The sequence below is a fragment of the Anarhichas minor genome, unplaced genomic scaffold (assembly GCF_050575085.1).
Source record: "Anarhichas minor isolate MPS153535 unplaced genomic scaffold, ASM5057508v1 ptg000040l, whole genome shotgun sequence".
In the NCBI taxonomy this organism is placed as follows: domain Eukaryota; kingdom Metazoa; phylum Chordata; class Actinopteri; order Perciformes; family Anarhichadidae; genus Anarhichas; species Anarhichas minor.
The window spans coordinates 1,820,998-1,837,005 of NW_027466486.1; the positions used below are offsets into that span (position 1 = coordinate 1,820,998).

At 40.7% G+C, this 16,008-nt stretch overlaps 2 protein-coding genes and 1 non-coding gene across 3 annotated transcripts; 2 read left to right on the plus strand and 1 right to left on the minus strand.

Moving 5' to 3' along the window:
- The first annotated feature begins 1,435 nt into the window (after window positions 1-1,435).
- Window positions 1,436-12,713, plus strand: afdnb (afadin, adherens junction formation factor b). Its single transcript, XM_076107902.1, has 24 exons — window positions 1,436-1,531; window positions 2,466-2,658; window positions 2,893-2,999; window positions 3,100-3,227; window positions 3,333-3,436; window positions 3,605-3,685; window positions 3,781-3,980; window positions 4,103-4,248; window positions 4,777-4,871; window positions 5,000-5,271; window positions 5,563-5,706; window positions 7,506-7,704; window positions 7,819-7,910; window positions 7,996-8,082; window positions 8,172-8,237; window positions 8,356-8,429; window positions 9,211-9,329; window positions 9,424-9,582; window positions 9,716-9,810; window positions 9,965-10,105; window positions 10,628-11,536; window positions 12,092-12,170; window positions 12,265-12,316; window positions 12,620-12,713. The coding sequence occupies exons 1-24, from the start codon at window positions 1,436-1,438 to the stop codon at window positions 12,711-12,713; spliced, it is 3,732 nt and encodes a 1,243-aa protein (XP_075964017.1).
- Window positions 12,212-14,896, minus strand: dusp23b (dual specificity phosphatase 23b). The gene is made up of 3 exons (XM_076107903.1): window positions 14,552-14,896; window positions 13,701-13,980; window positions 12,212-13,298 (listed from the first exon to the last, which is right to left on the minus strand). Exons 2-3 carry the CDS (start codon window positions 13,968-13,970, stop codon window positions 13,113-13,115), a joined length of 456 nt encoding a protein of 151 aa, XP_075964018.1. The 5' UTR covers window positions 13,971-13,980; window positions 14,552-14,896; the 3' UTR covers window positions 12,212-13,112.
- A 15-nt stretch (window positions 14,897-14,911) lies between these two features.
- On the plus strand, window positions 14,912-14,994 carry trnal-cag (transfer RNA leucine (anticodon CAG)). The gene has a single exon. It is a non-coding gene; the product is annotated as a tRNA-Leu (tRNA).
- Window positions 14,995-16,008: the final 1,014 nt, after the last annotated feature.

Genomic DNA, 16,008 nt, shown 5'->3' on the forward strand with positions numbered 1-16,008 from the left:
TGCAGGTAGCATGTTTTATACTTAATGTGAATATAATTCATACTTTGTTGGCATCTTATTCTGAAAACCGGATGTTCGTCTGAAGAAACCGGATGTTGTCTCACGTTAATCTTTCCGCTAACTTTCAAAGTCCTTCGCTCGCTCCCGATCTGTGCCGTTTAAATGCGTTTACCGTGAATTTCAGCATATAGGTGCACTAAAATGTAAGTGTCTGCTGAGTTGACCACGGAGATCTGAGTGTCTGCTGACTTTACCACAGCGATGTCCAGTAGTCTCCAGGGAGAGCAACAGCTGGTGCAGCTTCTCTCTTTATTTCTCATCAACTGCTACAACACACCATGCACATGTTTCCAAAACTTAAATGACATGCATACATCAACTCGGAGCAACCCTGCACACTTCACAAGGATGTTCACTACAGTACGTAGCGCTACAGCAGCATGCTAAATTTAAATTCTTGATCCTCCATCAATCAATTTAATGCAGATTCAGATGCTGTTTTTAAAATGTCTAAACTGTCTTTCTTCTGTAAGATTTCTCGACTGTTTTTCTTTTATAACTAAATGTGGAAGATTATGTAACTTTGACACAGCACTCCCTGAGTTCTTTCAACTTCATAATGCAAATAAAAAGAATAATGTGGATGGGCTGTAGCCTTGAAAGGCGTCTTTGCATTTTCCAACATCCAGACAACAATACCCTTGATTGTTAAGATATTTAAATGGTATACTGTATATCTAGGGTTGGTTTTGTTCAGGCTTTTGTTCCATTGTATGTTCACCCAGAAAGCGTCACAGCAACCAACAAAAGCTGCCCTACATTCATAGGAGTCACTGAATGGGAAGACATGCAGCCATAAATTGTGTTGAAAATCACTGGTATGCATGAGAAGTTGGATTACCTCAAGCATAAATATCTGTGTTGCTGCGAAAAAGGAGGATGGAAATCTCTCATGGTGTCAGCGACACTGTCAGCATGCAGCAGCAGTTGTGCAAGTAAGACCTCTTGAGAAATCAAAACATGCACTTTTTGCTCATGGAAACGATATGATGAAGATTAAAAAGAAAATGACAGATTACATTTAGTTGTGGACTATAGAGATGGGAATCATTTGGGACGGATTATGATTAGGAAAACTGTTTGCCTCACATAACGGAGATCCACTGACCCGTTAAATGAGGCAAGAGGGGTGTGGGGGGGGGGGGGCTTGGAGAGGGGATGTGGATGTGGGGATGAAGCAGGCAATTATGTGTGAGACCTCACTGCGCAGTACAATGAGTTTATAACTAATGGGGAATAAATTGAAGAAGGGGTGGGGTCCTAATACCTAAGACAGATACAAACTTCCCTGTCACAGGATCTTCCTCTCTGTCTTTTTCTGGAGAAACTCTACAGCAGCCAGTCGGGTAGAAACTTTGAGGTTAATTGGTGAAAAATGCCGGAGGAGGCCGAACGGGAGAAATTAGCCGAAGTCATCAGACATTGGAACAACAACAGACTGGACTTGTTTGAAATAAGTCGACCTGATGAGGTGAGTTGCCTGCAGACATCAGACAGGGTTCATACGCCACATAAATTCTCTGTTTACCTTTATAGATATGGTTTGAAGGCCTTTCACATACCGGGGTCTTGACGAATTAACAACACGAAAATATGAAATACTCGCCTGTGAATATTTTACATCAAAACTATTCATACCGGCTGCAGTGTCTGAGGCAAATTGTTGTATAGCCTAAACCACTGTTAGCTATTTTAGTGACTCGTTTTAGAAACTTAAAAAGCCCTGAGTGAATTTCCGTGTGGGGAAATAGTTATGCTGTGTATATGTCTAGGGCTTTTATTGTGAAAGGTAAGAAGTTGATCTGGTATGCTTTAACAAAGTTGAAAGGAGTAAAGTTTGCTATCTTGGAGCGGAGCACAGAGCCTCCTTGTTGTTGTACACTATAGTGTATGATTTGAATAAGTCCTCCGCAGTTCTGCACAGCATGAAGGGTCAATTACAGGGCGACATTATGTTCCCCCCCTACCTCCACCACTATCCTTACATGTAAATACAGAAATCTACTGATGCAGCCATTAGTCGATAATGAAACGATAAGGAAAATATTGGTTAGTGGTTAGTTGTGTGGACAGCATTTAAGGTTATGTAACTGAGAGTAGTAACAGAAATACTACTACTTCGAATACTAGGAAGCTATTAGTTAATGGTGTTGACTGAAGTGTGTTTGGTGCAACTTACATATTCTTTACCACTTTGATCTGCATTCCTGTTTTAGGTCTTTTAGGGGATTTCTTGAAAGCTTAATTAATAAATTCCCGAATCCAAAGCAGTATTTTATAAAAAGGGACGATTGGACTTTTCATTGTAAAAGCCTATTCAGAAACACACTTTATGAGAGAGGGAGAAATGAAAGGAGCAGAAAACACACTGGGCTCAGTCAAAAACTAAATCTGTTTTCTGGCAGAACTTGGAGTTTCATGGAGTGATGCGCTTCTACTTTGAGGATGGTGCTGGAGGAAATGTGGCCACTAAGTGCCTGCGTGTCTGCAGCAACTCTTCAACTCAACAGGCTGTCGAAACTCTGTCAGAGAAGTTCAGGCCTGACATGAAAATGCTGACTACTACTTATTCCCTGTATGAGATCCACGCCAATAAAGGTAATCACTCGACTCGTACTGTGTATCGTTGAAAGGGACAACACACTTAATGAATTAATCAACCAATCAGAAAATAAATCAGCAACAACTTTGATAGCAAATTCAATATTTGGGGGCTTTTGAACTACATCAAAAGTATTCTTAAGATGACTTGATATAGAAAAGAATTGTTAGTCACATCTTTAATTTGGTGTTGATTTAAGAATATGCTTTTTGTTTTGTATGTTGAATAAGAACGTAAACTGGATCTGGACGAGAGACCTTTGATTGTACAGTTAAACTGGAACACAGACAACAGAGAAGGACGTTTTGTGCTGAAGAGAGACAAGGAGAGTTCGGAGGTACCACTCAAACCATTAACTCAAGCCTGCAGTTTCCCTCTCTCTTCACATAATCTCACATCTATGTTATTATATATTTAATGTGTGTTGAACTACAAAGGAACACTGTCACGAGAAGGAAAAGGGAGGCGTGATCCAAAGCTTCAAGAGGACACTGTCAAGAAAAGAGAAGAAGAAAGAGAAGAACAAAACTAAAGCAACTGACAAGATGTCAGATGATGAGAATGGGTAAAATGTTCACTGTTCACAATTACTTTATTATTTTCCAGACTGTTTGCTTGAGGCCGGCCTGACGGTCAAAATAAAATCTACTCTTTTCAAATAAATATCAAGGTCAACTGAAAAGCTACTGAACAACAACAGCACTCGTGTGTCTGACCATGAGGAGAAAAAGAGCTGCACAGAAAACAAAAAGCAACAGAGGCAAACCGCCGCGGGTAAGCAATCTGCAAAATGTAGAAAAATAAAAATGATGACCAGTGCAGTCCCATGAATAAGACCATGTACTTCCCATTCAGTCAGTATATTTAACTTCCAATCAATATGAACTGTATATTATATGATACAAACAGGGTGGCTGATGACTTCTGTTTGCTAAAACACAGGAGGAAAGCACACAGAAAATCTTTATCCGGATTTGTCCGATCAACCTGGATTACCACTTGGAATTAAATTCTGTGATATCTGTGAGTATGAAACAAGAAAATGCTTTTCTTCCAGCGTTGTGTTGATACTTGTCATAATGTCCTCCTGCCCCCTGCTGGCGTCTTTTACATTTCAGCTGAGGAACCCTTCCTATCTGCAGTCATAAATTACACCAACAGCTCCACAGTTCATTTCAAGCTCTCACCTGCATACATCCTCTATGCTGTGGGACGCTATGCGCTGCAACGCCATCACAGGCGAGGCACGTCCCTCTGTGGTCACAGTTTTACTTCGACTGCCAGCAAAATGGTGGCCATGACATCAAAGGTCATCCAGGCAAGCACAGGAAACCTCTTACTTTTCTTACAATTGCACACATTAAATAAAATATATAATCTATAAAGCAAACATTCTGCTCTGTGAGTTTACGTGACACTGCTGCTATATTTGCCCTGCAGAGGCAGCAGGCCATCGCCGGTGCTCTCGCCTTCTGGATGGCCAACTCCTCCGAGTTGCTGAACTTCCTCAAGCGCGACAAAGACCTCAGCTCGCTAACGCGGCAAAGTCAGCTGGATCTGTCCCGCCTGGTGCACAAAGCTTACAGGTACAGACGACAAGACCTGCCCATAGAGATTCAGAGATTGTGAATCCAAACAGAGCCATCGCACGATAAACACGTCATCAAAAGTGCAGTTGAAAATCACATGTTTAGCCTGCTGACCAGGCTACCTACCCAGTCAAAGTCTTTGACCTCTTAGAAACACTACAAATCTTTAGCCACCAAAACAAACCCCTTTAAAATAGGTTCTTATCCACTGCAATAGCAACCCTGAGCTCCCAAATCCCAACCATACAGACACAGGAACTACTTCAACACGGTGTTACGTCCACATGCATTTCTTCTTCCTACTATGTCTGTAAATATTGTCTGTGGACATTTTATTATCCGATAATTCATATATATCAGATATGTGTGTATAAGATATGCAACAACAGAACAGAGCTTGCAGTACATAAACGCCAAACTATTAACAAATACAATTAATAGAAATATGCAGCTTTTTGGCTAAAGGCATCCGGCCGTAAATCTACAGTTTAAAGTTTTTGTTTGTGTGTGTTTTATTCCCCTAAGTTGCCTGCTACAGTGTCTTCAGAATGAGTTGAGGAAGCACTTGCCAACTTTTTTGATTGATCCTGAGCAACATGGCGCACTGCCAGCTGGTATAGGTAAACGTTTCTTTATTTATACAGTAATAATTATCTGACTGAGTCCACCACTTAATCTAAGACTCTTGGAAGAGCCGATGTTGCCTCCCTGTTCACACACTGTAAACGTTTTGTCTTGCCTGTTGCAGAGATGGTGCTGAACACCTTGATGAACACCATGTCTCTTCTGCGCCGCTGTCGGGTCAACCCTGCCCTCACCATTCAGCTCTTCTCCCAACTCTTCCATTTCATCAGTGTCTGGCTCTTCAACCAGCTCATGACCCCAGAGGCCAACACTCCAGGCCTGCGCTCCCACTACTGGGGAGCCGCTCTCCGCCAGAGGCTCATGGCCATCGAAGCCTGGGCGGAGAGGCAGGGCCTGGAGCTGGCTGCGGACTGCCACCTCGGACACGTCATCCAGGTCAGTCCCTCCCTGCACTACATGTCCAAATAAAAAACAAAAAAGCTAAGAATGGGCTTTTATGAAATATGGAACTAGTGTCTTCTACCACCAATTTGCTGGAAGTTTCTGCCTCAAAACTGAATCAAATTACCTTTTTTACTATATGCATATTGTGAGCTTCTTTGTAAGATAATATATTTCTGATCTTGTTTATGGTTTGCGGTTTTCATCTCGGCTTTTATTTATGTATCAGTGCACATATTTCAGTCAGCACGAGCTGTTAAAATAGCATTGCCTGGCTGTTTCTAGGCAACCATGCTCCTGACCATGAACAAGTACTCGATGCAAGACGCGAAGGCCGTCCAGAATACCTGTTTCAAGATGAACTCACTGCAGCTGCAGACGTTGCTATCCGGCTACCTCTATGCAACCAGTGAACCTCGCATTCCAGCTGTGAGTGCTTTTCATCCGTTCTTCCACTCCTCCGCTGTGCTTGAAACTACGACTGTGGCGCTGCTTTTTGGGGTAAAATCCTGTCTGACAAATAGCCTGTCGAAATGTAAGTACTACTATTAATCAGAGCATATAGGATTAAGGTTTGCATTGAAGCAGCAACAGCCTCAACCACAGAACAGGAGCTCGGCAGTATGGATTTAATAATATGAATAATTGACAATGATGAATAGGATCATGAATAATAGATGACTAATAGTAAACTGAGTTGTCACATAAACCCTTTGCCTTTGAGTGAAATATTATATTTTGCATGATATGAGGTGTGTGTTTGACGACCTACTCTATGTGACAAAATACATGTTGAGTTTCCCATTAAGCCAATATTACAGGGAAATCATTTTGTGAATGCACTGTGTGCAAAACCACAGCCATACAATACTGCCCTCTAGTAGAGCCTGGGTTTACCATCCGAAACTACTACAACAACAACAATGCATTTGTATTTTGAGTTGTACAAAACAAGCAAGGAGAGATAGCCAATCAATTTCCAGCTACCAGAAAAGAGTTGCAACTTGGGAAATATACAAATAAATACAATCCAAAATTAAAACTATTTGTATGCACTTAACAACTACCTTAATTGGACGAGTCTCTAGGAATCTGAGTAATACCTTCAGAACAGTGTTAACCCTGCTCATGCTAAAGATAATTAAGCTAATGTTATAGCATGGATAAAAAGACTCTTTTGGTTTGTGTTAAACAAACAAAAATAAGCTCAGCCACGACAAGAAATTGATTCACATGTGATACCAATGCAAATACTAGGTGCAAATAGTGACTTTAGCATAAAAGCATGAAGCAGCCAGCAAGGTGGGTGCAACAGAAACTACATTATCAACCAAAAGACGAACTAACAAGTTGCACATACTTAGCTTTGTGAAGTAAAACGGGAGTCACGTGTTGTCGACATCAGGACAGGAAACTCCAGACTCCTCTTTTGTGGTGGGCGGGGCTAGGTCGACGTAAATAAAGATAAACTAGCTGCGAGTTTAGGCTCCTAGCAAGTCTCTAGAAATACTCATTTTACACACACATTTTACACACATTTTATTTTAAGTATCAGAAAATAATAGTATCAAAAGCAAAAGTACTTAATATGCAGAAGAATGTCAGTATTATTATTATATATTATTGGATATAAGCAGATTAATTTCTATGTAAATAGGACTTTAATAAGATTTAGTGGTGGAGCTTTTGGCTACATTATACTGTTGGTTATTCTCAGCAGTAACAAAGCTTTATATTCTATCAAATGATTATAAGTTTTGTATGTTAAATCTTAACATTAATAGCTGAGTAAAGTGAATTAATGAAAAGTAATTGTACTGAAGTAGGAGTGTAAAGTATCACAAGTGAAACTAGGCAAGCACAGTAAAAGTACCTGAAAGCTTTACTAGTACAGTCCTTGAGAGAAAGTCTTTGTGCTTTTCACCAGACTCTGACTGCACTACACAACATTAATACTGAAATGTTCTCTTCAACTGGTAGCCTACCACTGCAATATTAGGGACAATATTAGTGCAAGATTACTTTAATGTTGTACTTTTCTACCTCTCCAGGGAGGTTAGCATCCTCTGCAGGAAGGTCTTCAGTATTCTGCTCAGGGTCACAGCAGGCAGATTGGATGTTGCTTCCCTGAAGCCTTGTCACAGAATGACAAATGCCAATCTATACACTAGAACGACCTTTTCCTGAAATATTTCCGCTGTCTGAGCCACTTGTCATCCTCGCTGCAGGATTTGATCGATGCCGTAGTGACGGCTGCGAAGGCCTCAGCAGATAACCTGATTCGGAGCGAAGGACGGGACGTCCAGCTGGAAGAGAGCCTCGACCTACATCTGCCTTTCCTGCTGCCGGAGGGAGGATACTCCTGTGACACTGTGAGAGGAATCCCGCTGGGGTTTAGGGAATTCTTGGAGCCAATTTGCCGTAAAGGTTTGGAATTCTGAATAGTCTGTCATATTTGCAAAATGTTGAAAATATTGTAGAATACCAGGAATGTCGTGTATCTAAGATAAACACGCTTAAAATAGCTTCTTTCTCTTCCAGGACTCTGCTCTCTGACATCCCAGCCAAACTCTAAAGGTGACTGGACCGTGTACTTCAGTGAACCAACTTCCTCTGCAGAGAGCACATGTTTGGTAAGAAAATCGTAGAATTTAATTTGAACATAAAATCAAGCATTTATGGAGGATAAATGTAATTTATTTGTATTTTCCTCAATAGGCAGCACACAGAGAGCCAGACATTGTGACTATCACACTGAACAAACCTCTGAACAGTGGGATGGGGGTCAGCATTGTGGCTGCAAAGGTGAGTGCCTCGATTCTGCAAAAAATAAAATTAACAAAACAAACATCAAAACTATATTCTATCACCAAAACCCTCTTATTATGTCACAGGGAGCAGGGCAAGAAAACCTTGGGATTTATATCAAATCCATTGTCAAGGGAGGACCAGCCGAGATGGTGAGATCTAACATATTTTGTTTATCATATTACCTTGAGATGTGCAGTGTGCAGAATCATTTAATGGAATCATACAAGGATTGATTGAACTGATAGACAAAATCTCTACTTTGTGCAGAATGGCAGGTTAACAGCTGGGGACCAGCTGCTGAGCGTGGATGGTCAAAGTGTGGTCGGCCTCAGCCAAGAAAGGTCAACTACATTAAAGTTTAGCCATGTGATCGTTCTGTTAGTCTGGCGTTCCACCACTTTGGTCCAGACAGAAATATCTCAACAACTATTGAATGGATTGCCATGACATTTTGTGACACACGTTCATTTTCCCCAGAGGATGATTCGTAATAACTTTCACAACTTTTCCTCTACTGGTTCTGTGTGAAAAGTCTCACCAACGTTTGGATGGATTGCCATGAGATTTGTCACAGACATTCATGCTCTCCTCAGGATGAATTGTAATAATGTTGGTGAGGACTTTTCATCTGGCGCCATCATCAGGTCAAAATTTTAACGTGTGCAATACTTTGCTTTATGAGCAAATATATGCAAAAGTAACATGCCCAACGACCTCAGCTGTACCGTGTTTAATGCACATGTTTAGCATGTGTTAGCATGTTAAACTAAGATGGTAAACATGCTAAATACACCCTCACAGAGCGGCTAGCATGGCTGCTGTAGACTTTTCTTGTTTTTCTCATGAAATAAAAGTGATAAAATACACAACTGTGTATTTGGTTGAACAAAATACTGATGTCCAAATACTGAACAAATACCAAGTATTTTTCCCCCATGGAGCAGTTTTCAAATAGCCAAGTGATAGAGGCGTAATCCTTTCTTTCAAAACTCAATCAACATGAAAGAGTTATGTGTTTTACTCTCAGATCAAGACCCAGATAATCTAATAAAAAGTATGAAAGGGTATACAGTCTTATATATAATATATATATAATACAACATAATTCTTATATTGATTTAGGGCAGCAGCGATCATGATGCAAACCGGCCCCGTTGTGACCTTACAGGTTGCAAAGTTTGGAGCGAGCTACCACGGCCTGGGAGCTCTGCTGACTGAACCGGCATCAGAGAGGACAACAGGTGAAAACACCATAAAACTTCAACCATCGTTGGTGGTTGTTTTTTTCACTTCTGCTATCCATGATTTGATTAAGGCCCTTTCTTGCTTCCCAAGGCGTTACGAGCCACAACAAGCCAAACGGTAAAGAGCTCATGCTGTACAGAGTTGTGGATCCTGGTCCGTCAGAACGGCTCCATGGAGGCGGCAAAAGGTCGAAAGACCAGATAATGCAGAGAAACAGACAACTGTATCGCTCCAACCCCAACATGAACAGTGGGTGCACTTCTATTATCATCACGTATCACTGCTGGGCTCATAAAGTAAATACCTTGATATGAAATATGCTTAATGCTTGAGGGTGAGTCATAAGAACAACTCCAGCGTATTTATTTTCTCCTAATTTCAGCGTGTTTCCCCCCCGAGGATGGAGATGAACCTGTCGAAGCTGTTGTGACAGCGAACAACATGGCTGCTGTCTCCAGTGTCAACCTCTGTGCTGATGTGAGATTATTCTAGATTTCTCCGTTTAATTCATTATAACATTTGTTAAACATTCAGTCACTATAAAAACAAATTGGGGTAAATATTCAAACAAGAAATCATTGTTTTAACTGAATTTGTGTGACAAAATGACCTTTTTTATGTCCGTATTCAGACACTTCACAGGGAATACTTGACACTTCCGACCCCTAAATCCCAGGACAAGAACGTGTCTGAAGCCAGTCGACCACAGCAAACATTGAAAGTGTCTATGAGGCCTTTAGATGGACAGTACTCCAGTAAGAGGACCTTCATGGTAAGTCTTCACTAAAGAGCCTAAAAAACATGATAAGATTAGGAAATACAATACATTGTTAAAGATTAATACAGTGCTTCCCAACATGTTTGTCTTGTGACCTTTTATAAAAAGCAGTGCCCCTTCTCCCATTCTAGCAGTTTTACCGAATAGACAATTTTCAGTATGTTTTTATTTTAATAATACACTAAATTGTGTTGCAGAACTTTGTTTTCTCTTCTTTTCTGCCCCATTAATCATCTGACGACCCCTCAGATTTATCTTGTGACCCTTTGGAGGGGCCTGACCCCTTGGTTTTGAAACACAGGATTAAACTACCTTTACTAACTGTAATAGTATTACTTTTACTTTTTATACAGTACTTGTAGTACCGTTTGGTATTATGTACTTTAACAAAGTACTTTTAGGGTTTTAGATAATAGATGTGGGAGCTTATTCCACTGCTGATTGTTCATAAAATAACAAAATACACACAATACAAGACAGTAAATGGTACAAAAATCTCTATATTTATCCTTCTAGCGCCAAGCTCTGTCCCAGGAGGACTTGTGTGTGGACAGCGGAGGCCCCCTGCTGGACAAAAGGCAGAACTTGTGGGAGCAGAAGGAGCAGCGTGCAAAGCAAACCATGAGCCACTACTCATCTTTCCCAATTCGCACGAGTGTTTCTAGTCACGACATCCTCTCAGATTATTGTTCTCCTACAAAACAGCAGCAGGGCAGCCGCACAAGTGGCGCCGGGGTCTGGAGAACTCCTTTCTCGCAACATCCAACACCGACGCCTTCCAACCAGCCCATACGCATCGACATCCCTGTAACCAGAGCGGGGAACTCACACACATGTCCTCCTCTCACCACCTTCCAGAGTTCATCTTTGCTGGCGGCGAGGATGAGCCAAACCCTGAAAGTACACGGATATAAAAACAGAGCGGATCATATTTACGCATGTCCCATTACTGCAATCAAGAAGCTGCCTCATCCCTCGCTCTCCTTACAGCAGCAGAGGTCCACCACTCACATGGGTCAGGCTGCAAAACCCCAGGTGAGCATCACTCCGACAAAACATGTCTCCTTCCAAGAACCCCCCACTCAGCAGAAGCAGAGCGCGGGTCCTACGAAGCCGAAAGAAGCCCAGGAGCGGTCCGACCCGTGGAGGAGGGAGGCCCAGGAGACGCTGGAGAAGCAGCAGAGGCTCCGTGCGGTGGAGCTCCTGGAGCGGGAGGTGCAGGAGCTCCAGGGCAAAGCGAGGTGCACGGTGGAGGAGAGCGACCGGCTCCGAAGGCTCAGCCTGGAGTGTCAGTTTCAGAAGAGGCTGCAGGAGGTTCAGCAGAGAGGAGATGATGAGGAGGATGAGGAGGAAGATGAGGATTTGGACATGATGGTGACAATACAGCAGCTGGAGAACAGAGCACAGGTGAAGACCCACGCAGATGTAAGTTAAAGGAAAGATATTCACTAAATTCTTCAAGATCCTAATGAAATTATGTTACCAAAAGGCATTCTGGGAAATGAAGGAAATCCCTAATTACAGTAGGTTGAAGGAAAGTGAGTACAACAAACATGGTACATGATCACATATAAATGATATATAACAGATAAAAAGTACAAATATTAATAATTATGATTATGGGACATTATGACCTCACCTACAAACACTCTTTGGGCTATAGATTATTACTACACGTTTGGACCATATTGTAGTGTTTTACCAATAAATATAAATGTGTTCACTTGTTCTTGAAACACTAAATGTGTGTACGTCTGCTTAAAATTAAGTGTTGAATGTAAAGTTTCTCCCAAACTAAAGAGAAACATATTACATAAGTTTACATAATATAAAAAATACAATGTCTAAACAAATGTTTTTAATTGTCTTGCTTTAATCAACAATGGAATACTTGTGTGAACTATAGATGAATCTGAATGATAAAGTTGACATTTAAAAAGGTCACAATAACCTGTATTTATTCATTTTCCCCATCTTTAGAACAAGAGAAGCTCTGCTGGGAACGTCAACACTGAATTGAAAGAGTTTGAAAAGCCGGCAGAGACAAAGGCAAAGACAGGTAATTGTTTGTCGGTTTCATTTATTCATAAGAGTTCGTGCTCATCAGACATCTTATTTTATTGTACATTGAAACATTTCCATGTTTTTGGCAGATCAAAGACAGAGTGGACGGAGTCAAGACTTTAACAACATGTCATCAAAAGAGTGAGTTTAAAGTGTAAAACATTGAAATTCAATCAAATCTAATCTATAGTGACTTGTGCAAGCGTCTTAATTACATCTATTTTTAAAATAGTTAAATTATTGCAATTTAATTCTTACAAAAAAAAAAAAGCATTTGAAAGAGGTCCCTGAGTAGAATAACAGTTTTACTTACTTACTCTGTAAATACATTTTTAAATGGCACAGGCTACCGTTTGTGTCCCCGGAAGTGATTCCCCCTTAAAACCACACAAGTATTCGTGCTGATATCACCTAATATCATCTAATAGCATCGTTCATTCACAGAAACCAGGAGGAGAAAACCAGCAGGGCGTCGGCTCCCGAAAAGCTCACATTCAAGGAGCGTCAGCGTCTCTTTTCTCTGGCGTCCAGTGCATAAGAGAAGGTTCAAGATTTGTAAACAGATGCCTCAGAGGAGGCGCATGTCTATAGAAACAAAAGTAATTATTTGCTAAGCAAAATGACAGTATACAGTAGTACCATGTGAAAAGACAGTGTGATGATGTATTTACAGTAGATGCGTCCCAAAGGCATCCGGTGCGTGATGTCAATAGTTGTTCAGTATTGTTTTCCAGAACATTCAGTTTTTTTTAATCACCTCTTTAAACATTCATTAAATTCTTGTATTTTTCTATTCATAGATAATAAATTGTTCATTTAGCAATAAAGTTGAGGCACTTCTTCCACTTATTTCATGCTTATTAATTGTAAAAAGTAAACACTGCTCCTTCCGCTCCTTAGCAGAAGTAGCAGTGTGACTTTATTCCTGCTGTAAAAGCTACTTTGTGCGCTGATAAAAATGCACCACAGCTTTCTCTTGTTCGTGAGTTTCGATGGAGCCTTTCCGCAGATTTCGGATCTCATTGATGGCGTCGATCCCGGATATCTTTCTGGTCTTCACCAGGTAGCAGGCCAGCATGGTCCCTGTTCTCCCGTGGCCGTGCATGCAGTGAACTCCCACACCCTGAAGGGAACAATACAAGGTTTATTTAGTTCACTCACCTGTAACACACCACACCCATCCTGTGTTACTGCTATGAGACACGAATTTGCATTTAGTTTCTTTGTCTTTTGTGATGTTAAAGTGAATATGTTTGGGTTTTAGACTTTTACTCAGACAAAGCAACCAATTTGAGGACATCATCTTGGATTTTACAGATTTTTTTTACTATTTTCAGACATTTTATAGAACAAATGATGAATCTTTTAATTGATATAATAATCGGCAGACTAATGGGTAATAAAAATGGGTAATAATCAGACACTCCAAACAAGACTTCAGTACTTGTGGCTTGTGAGAGTCCTGAAAGTACTTTATCACCATTAGCATCCATAAAGCACGGTCTATCCAGTATCTATAGCTTACCTCTCCCTTGGAGTTGGCCTCTTCCACGATAGAGAGGAATCTATCAATCTGACTTGGCGAAGGAGGAGTGAAGTCCACTATCTTGATGTGGTGCAGCTGTAACTCTGGGCACGAGTCATAGCAAGGTGGTTTTCTCTCGCACAGGCACACCAGGTGTTTGATACCGTTGTCCAGCAGGTACTGGTATTCAGATGTCATCCTGGGTAGCGCCAGTCCGGCCAGCTTGTCTGGATCGACCCAGGAGAAATTGTGTGGAGGAGTGGAAGCCATGCTAGTCAAGCTGAGAAGAGGAGAGAAGGACACCAGTGAAGTCAAGCCAGTTCCTTTACATAAACTACTTTATTTCAAGAGTTAAGGGCATTAGAAAAAAAATTTGAAAAAGTATCTAGTACTAAAATAAGAATAGAAGTAAAAATAGAAGCTGTACAAGAGCACCATAACACAAACTTTTAAGGTAAATTGGCAGATATATATATATAACATTTTAGTACATATTACCTATCCAACAGGTTGAATAAGTTGGTATCAACGGTCATGAGAAAGTGCAGAAAGTATATTGACTATAAAGGCTATTGATTTGCCAACATCAGCACACTGGTTAGACCAGAGGAGCATGAGATTAACATTAATAACATTACATATTTTAACATATTAGGACATGCCTGATGTGGAAATGCACTGTGCAGGCCTCACTAGACTTCACCTAGTTTTACAGAAGGATTAGAAGAATAATGCTAGAGTTTAGTCTCTAGTTTTAGTTAGCTGGCTACGTTAGCTGAAGTGATTTACCGTCTATTTTAGCACACATTAATGTCCCGTATCTCCCGCAAACTACTCGCAAAATAACTTACAGTTTTCCTTTGAGAGGAAGGGACGTTCCGCTACTTGTCGAGCTGGTGCTACCTTGCTAACCGGTAAATTCCGCTACTTGTCGAGCTGGTGCTACCTTGCTAACCGGTAAATTGCTTGCTACGTTTCCTGCTAACGGAGCCAGAAAAACCCGTTTGCTTCAGCATGCTAGCTGACTAGCCCTACAGCAGTAACAGTACAAGTAGCTCAGTCTTTATATAAGCAACGCTAGCTGTCGCAATACTAGGTCCTAGCTGACCTTTCATCCAGGCGGAAACCAGCTGTCTTTTAAAACATCTGATCTAATGTATAAACAGCAGCAGAAGGGATTTTATTAACGTCTGTGTAAGTGGTTAGGACAAGTCAGGATGGCCGAGCGGTCTAAGGCGCTGCGTTCAGGTCGCAGTCTCCTCTGGAGGCGTGGGTTCGAATCCCACTTCTGACAGAGTTTTTTTTTTTTCATTGTATTGTAATGCATATGTTTATTAATGAATGATTGTGTGTTTATTGTGTGTAGAAACAATAAATGTCATCACTTTTGCTTTCAGTGATCCTAAAGGGGAACTAAACCCCAAAACCATAAACTCAGTAACATTAAAATAAAGTATTGGCTGCTCTCTTCCGGGAGCTATGGAGAGGCTCCACGATGATGAATGAATAAAGATAAGTGGAGTCCTCATCGGAGGAATATGAAGCAAAAACTTCCGAGTTTATAATTCAGATGTAAATACCCGGATCTTCCGCATGTATGGGCCCACAGAGCATGCGCACTAGCGTTTTCCTTAGCCCCGTTTCCTGGCACACTTGTTCAGCCTCGTTCTTGGGCTCATTCACATGAACGGAGGTAGGAAATAAACTCTGGATGCGGCCAATAGTGCGTTTTACTAACTAACTAACTTCAATAAGTAAAGTAAGGACTAGTTATGTGTTGTATAGTTACAGTTGAAGTCAAAGAGTAGGAGACATTCAGTTGCATCATTATGTTATTGCCTCTGAAATTTATAATTTAGGTGAGGATAAAAGTGTTATTTTTCTTCTTAATTGCTTCTCTATTTTCTCTGAAATGGCAATTCCTGTTTCGTTAACCTCTACTGGAATCATATTCCATAACTTCTTACCTTTCATACAACACCAAACATATGTGTATAAGACATATTTGAGGAGCTATGCCTAATTAATTTTCTCGGTATATTAATTTAGCTGTTTTTTTTGACTGGTAGTGGTTAATAAAGTCAAATAAAATAGTAAAATCATTGCTTTTCCTGTTGGGTCAGTGTTACAGGGACTCAGACTGCCCCATACCATGAAACATAAGGGAATATTTCAAGTTTTTTAGTGCATAAATACATATAAATATATCTGAAAATATCTAAACCAACCTTCACCAAATTACCCCAAACATCTGGTATCATCTGCAGTTTAAATATCTAATTAGTACTCGAATGTGATTTCTCAGCCT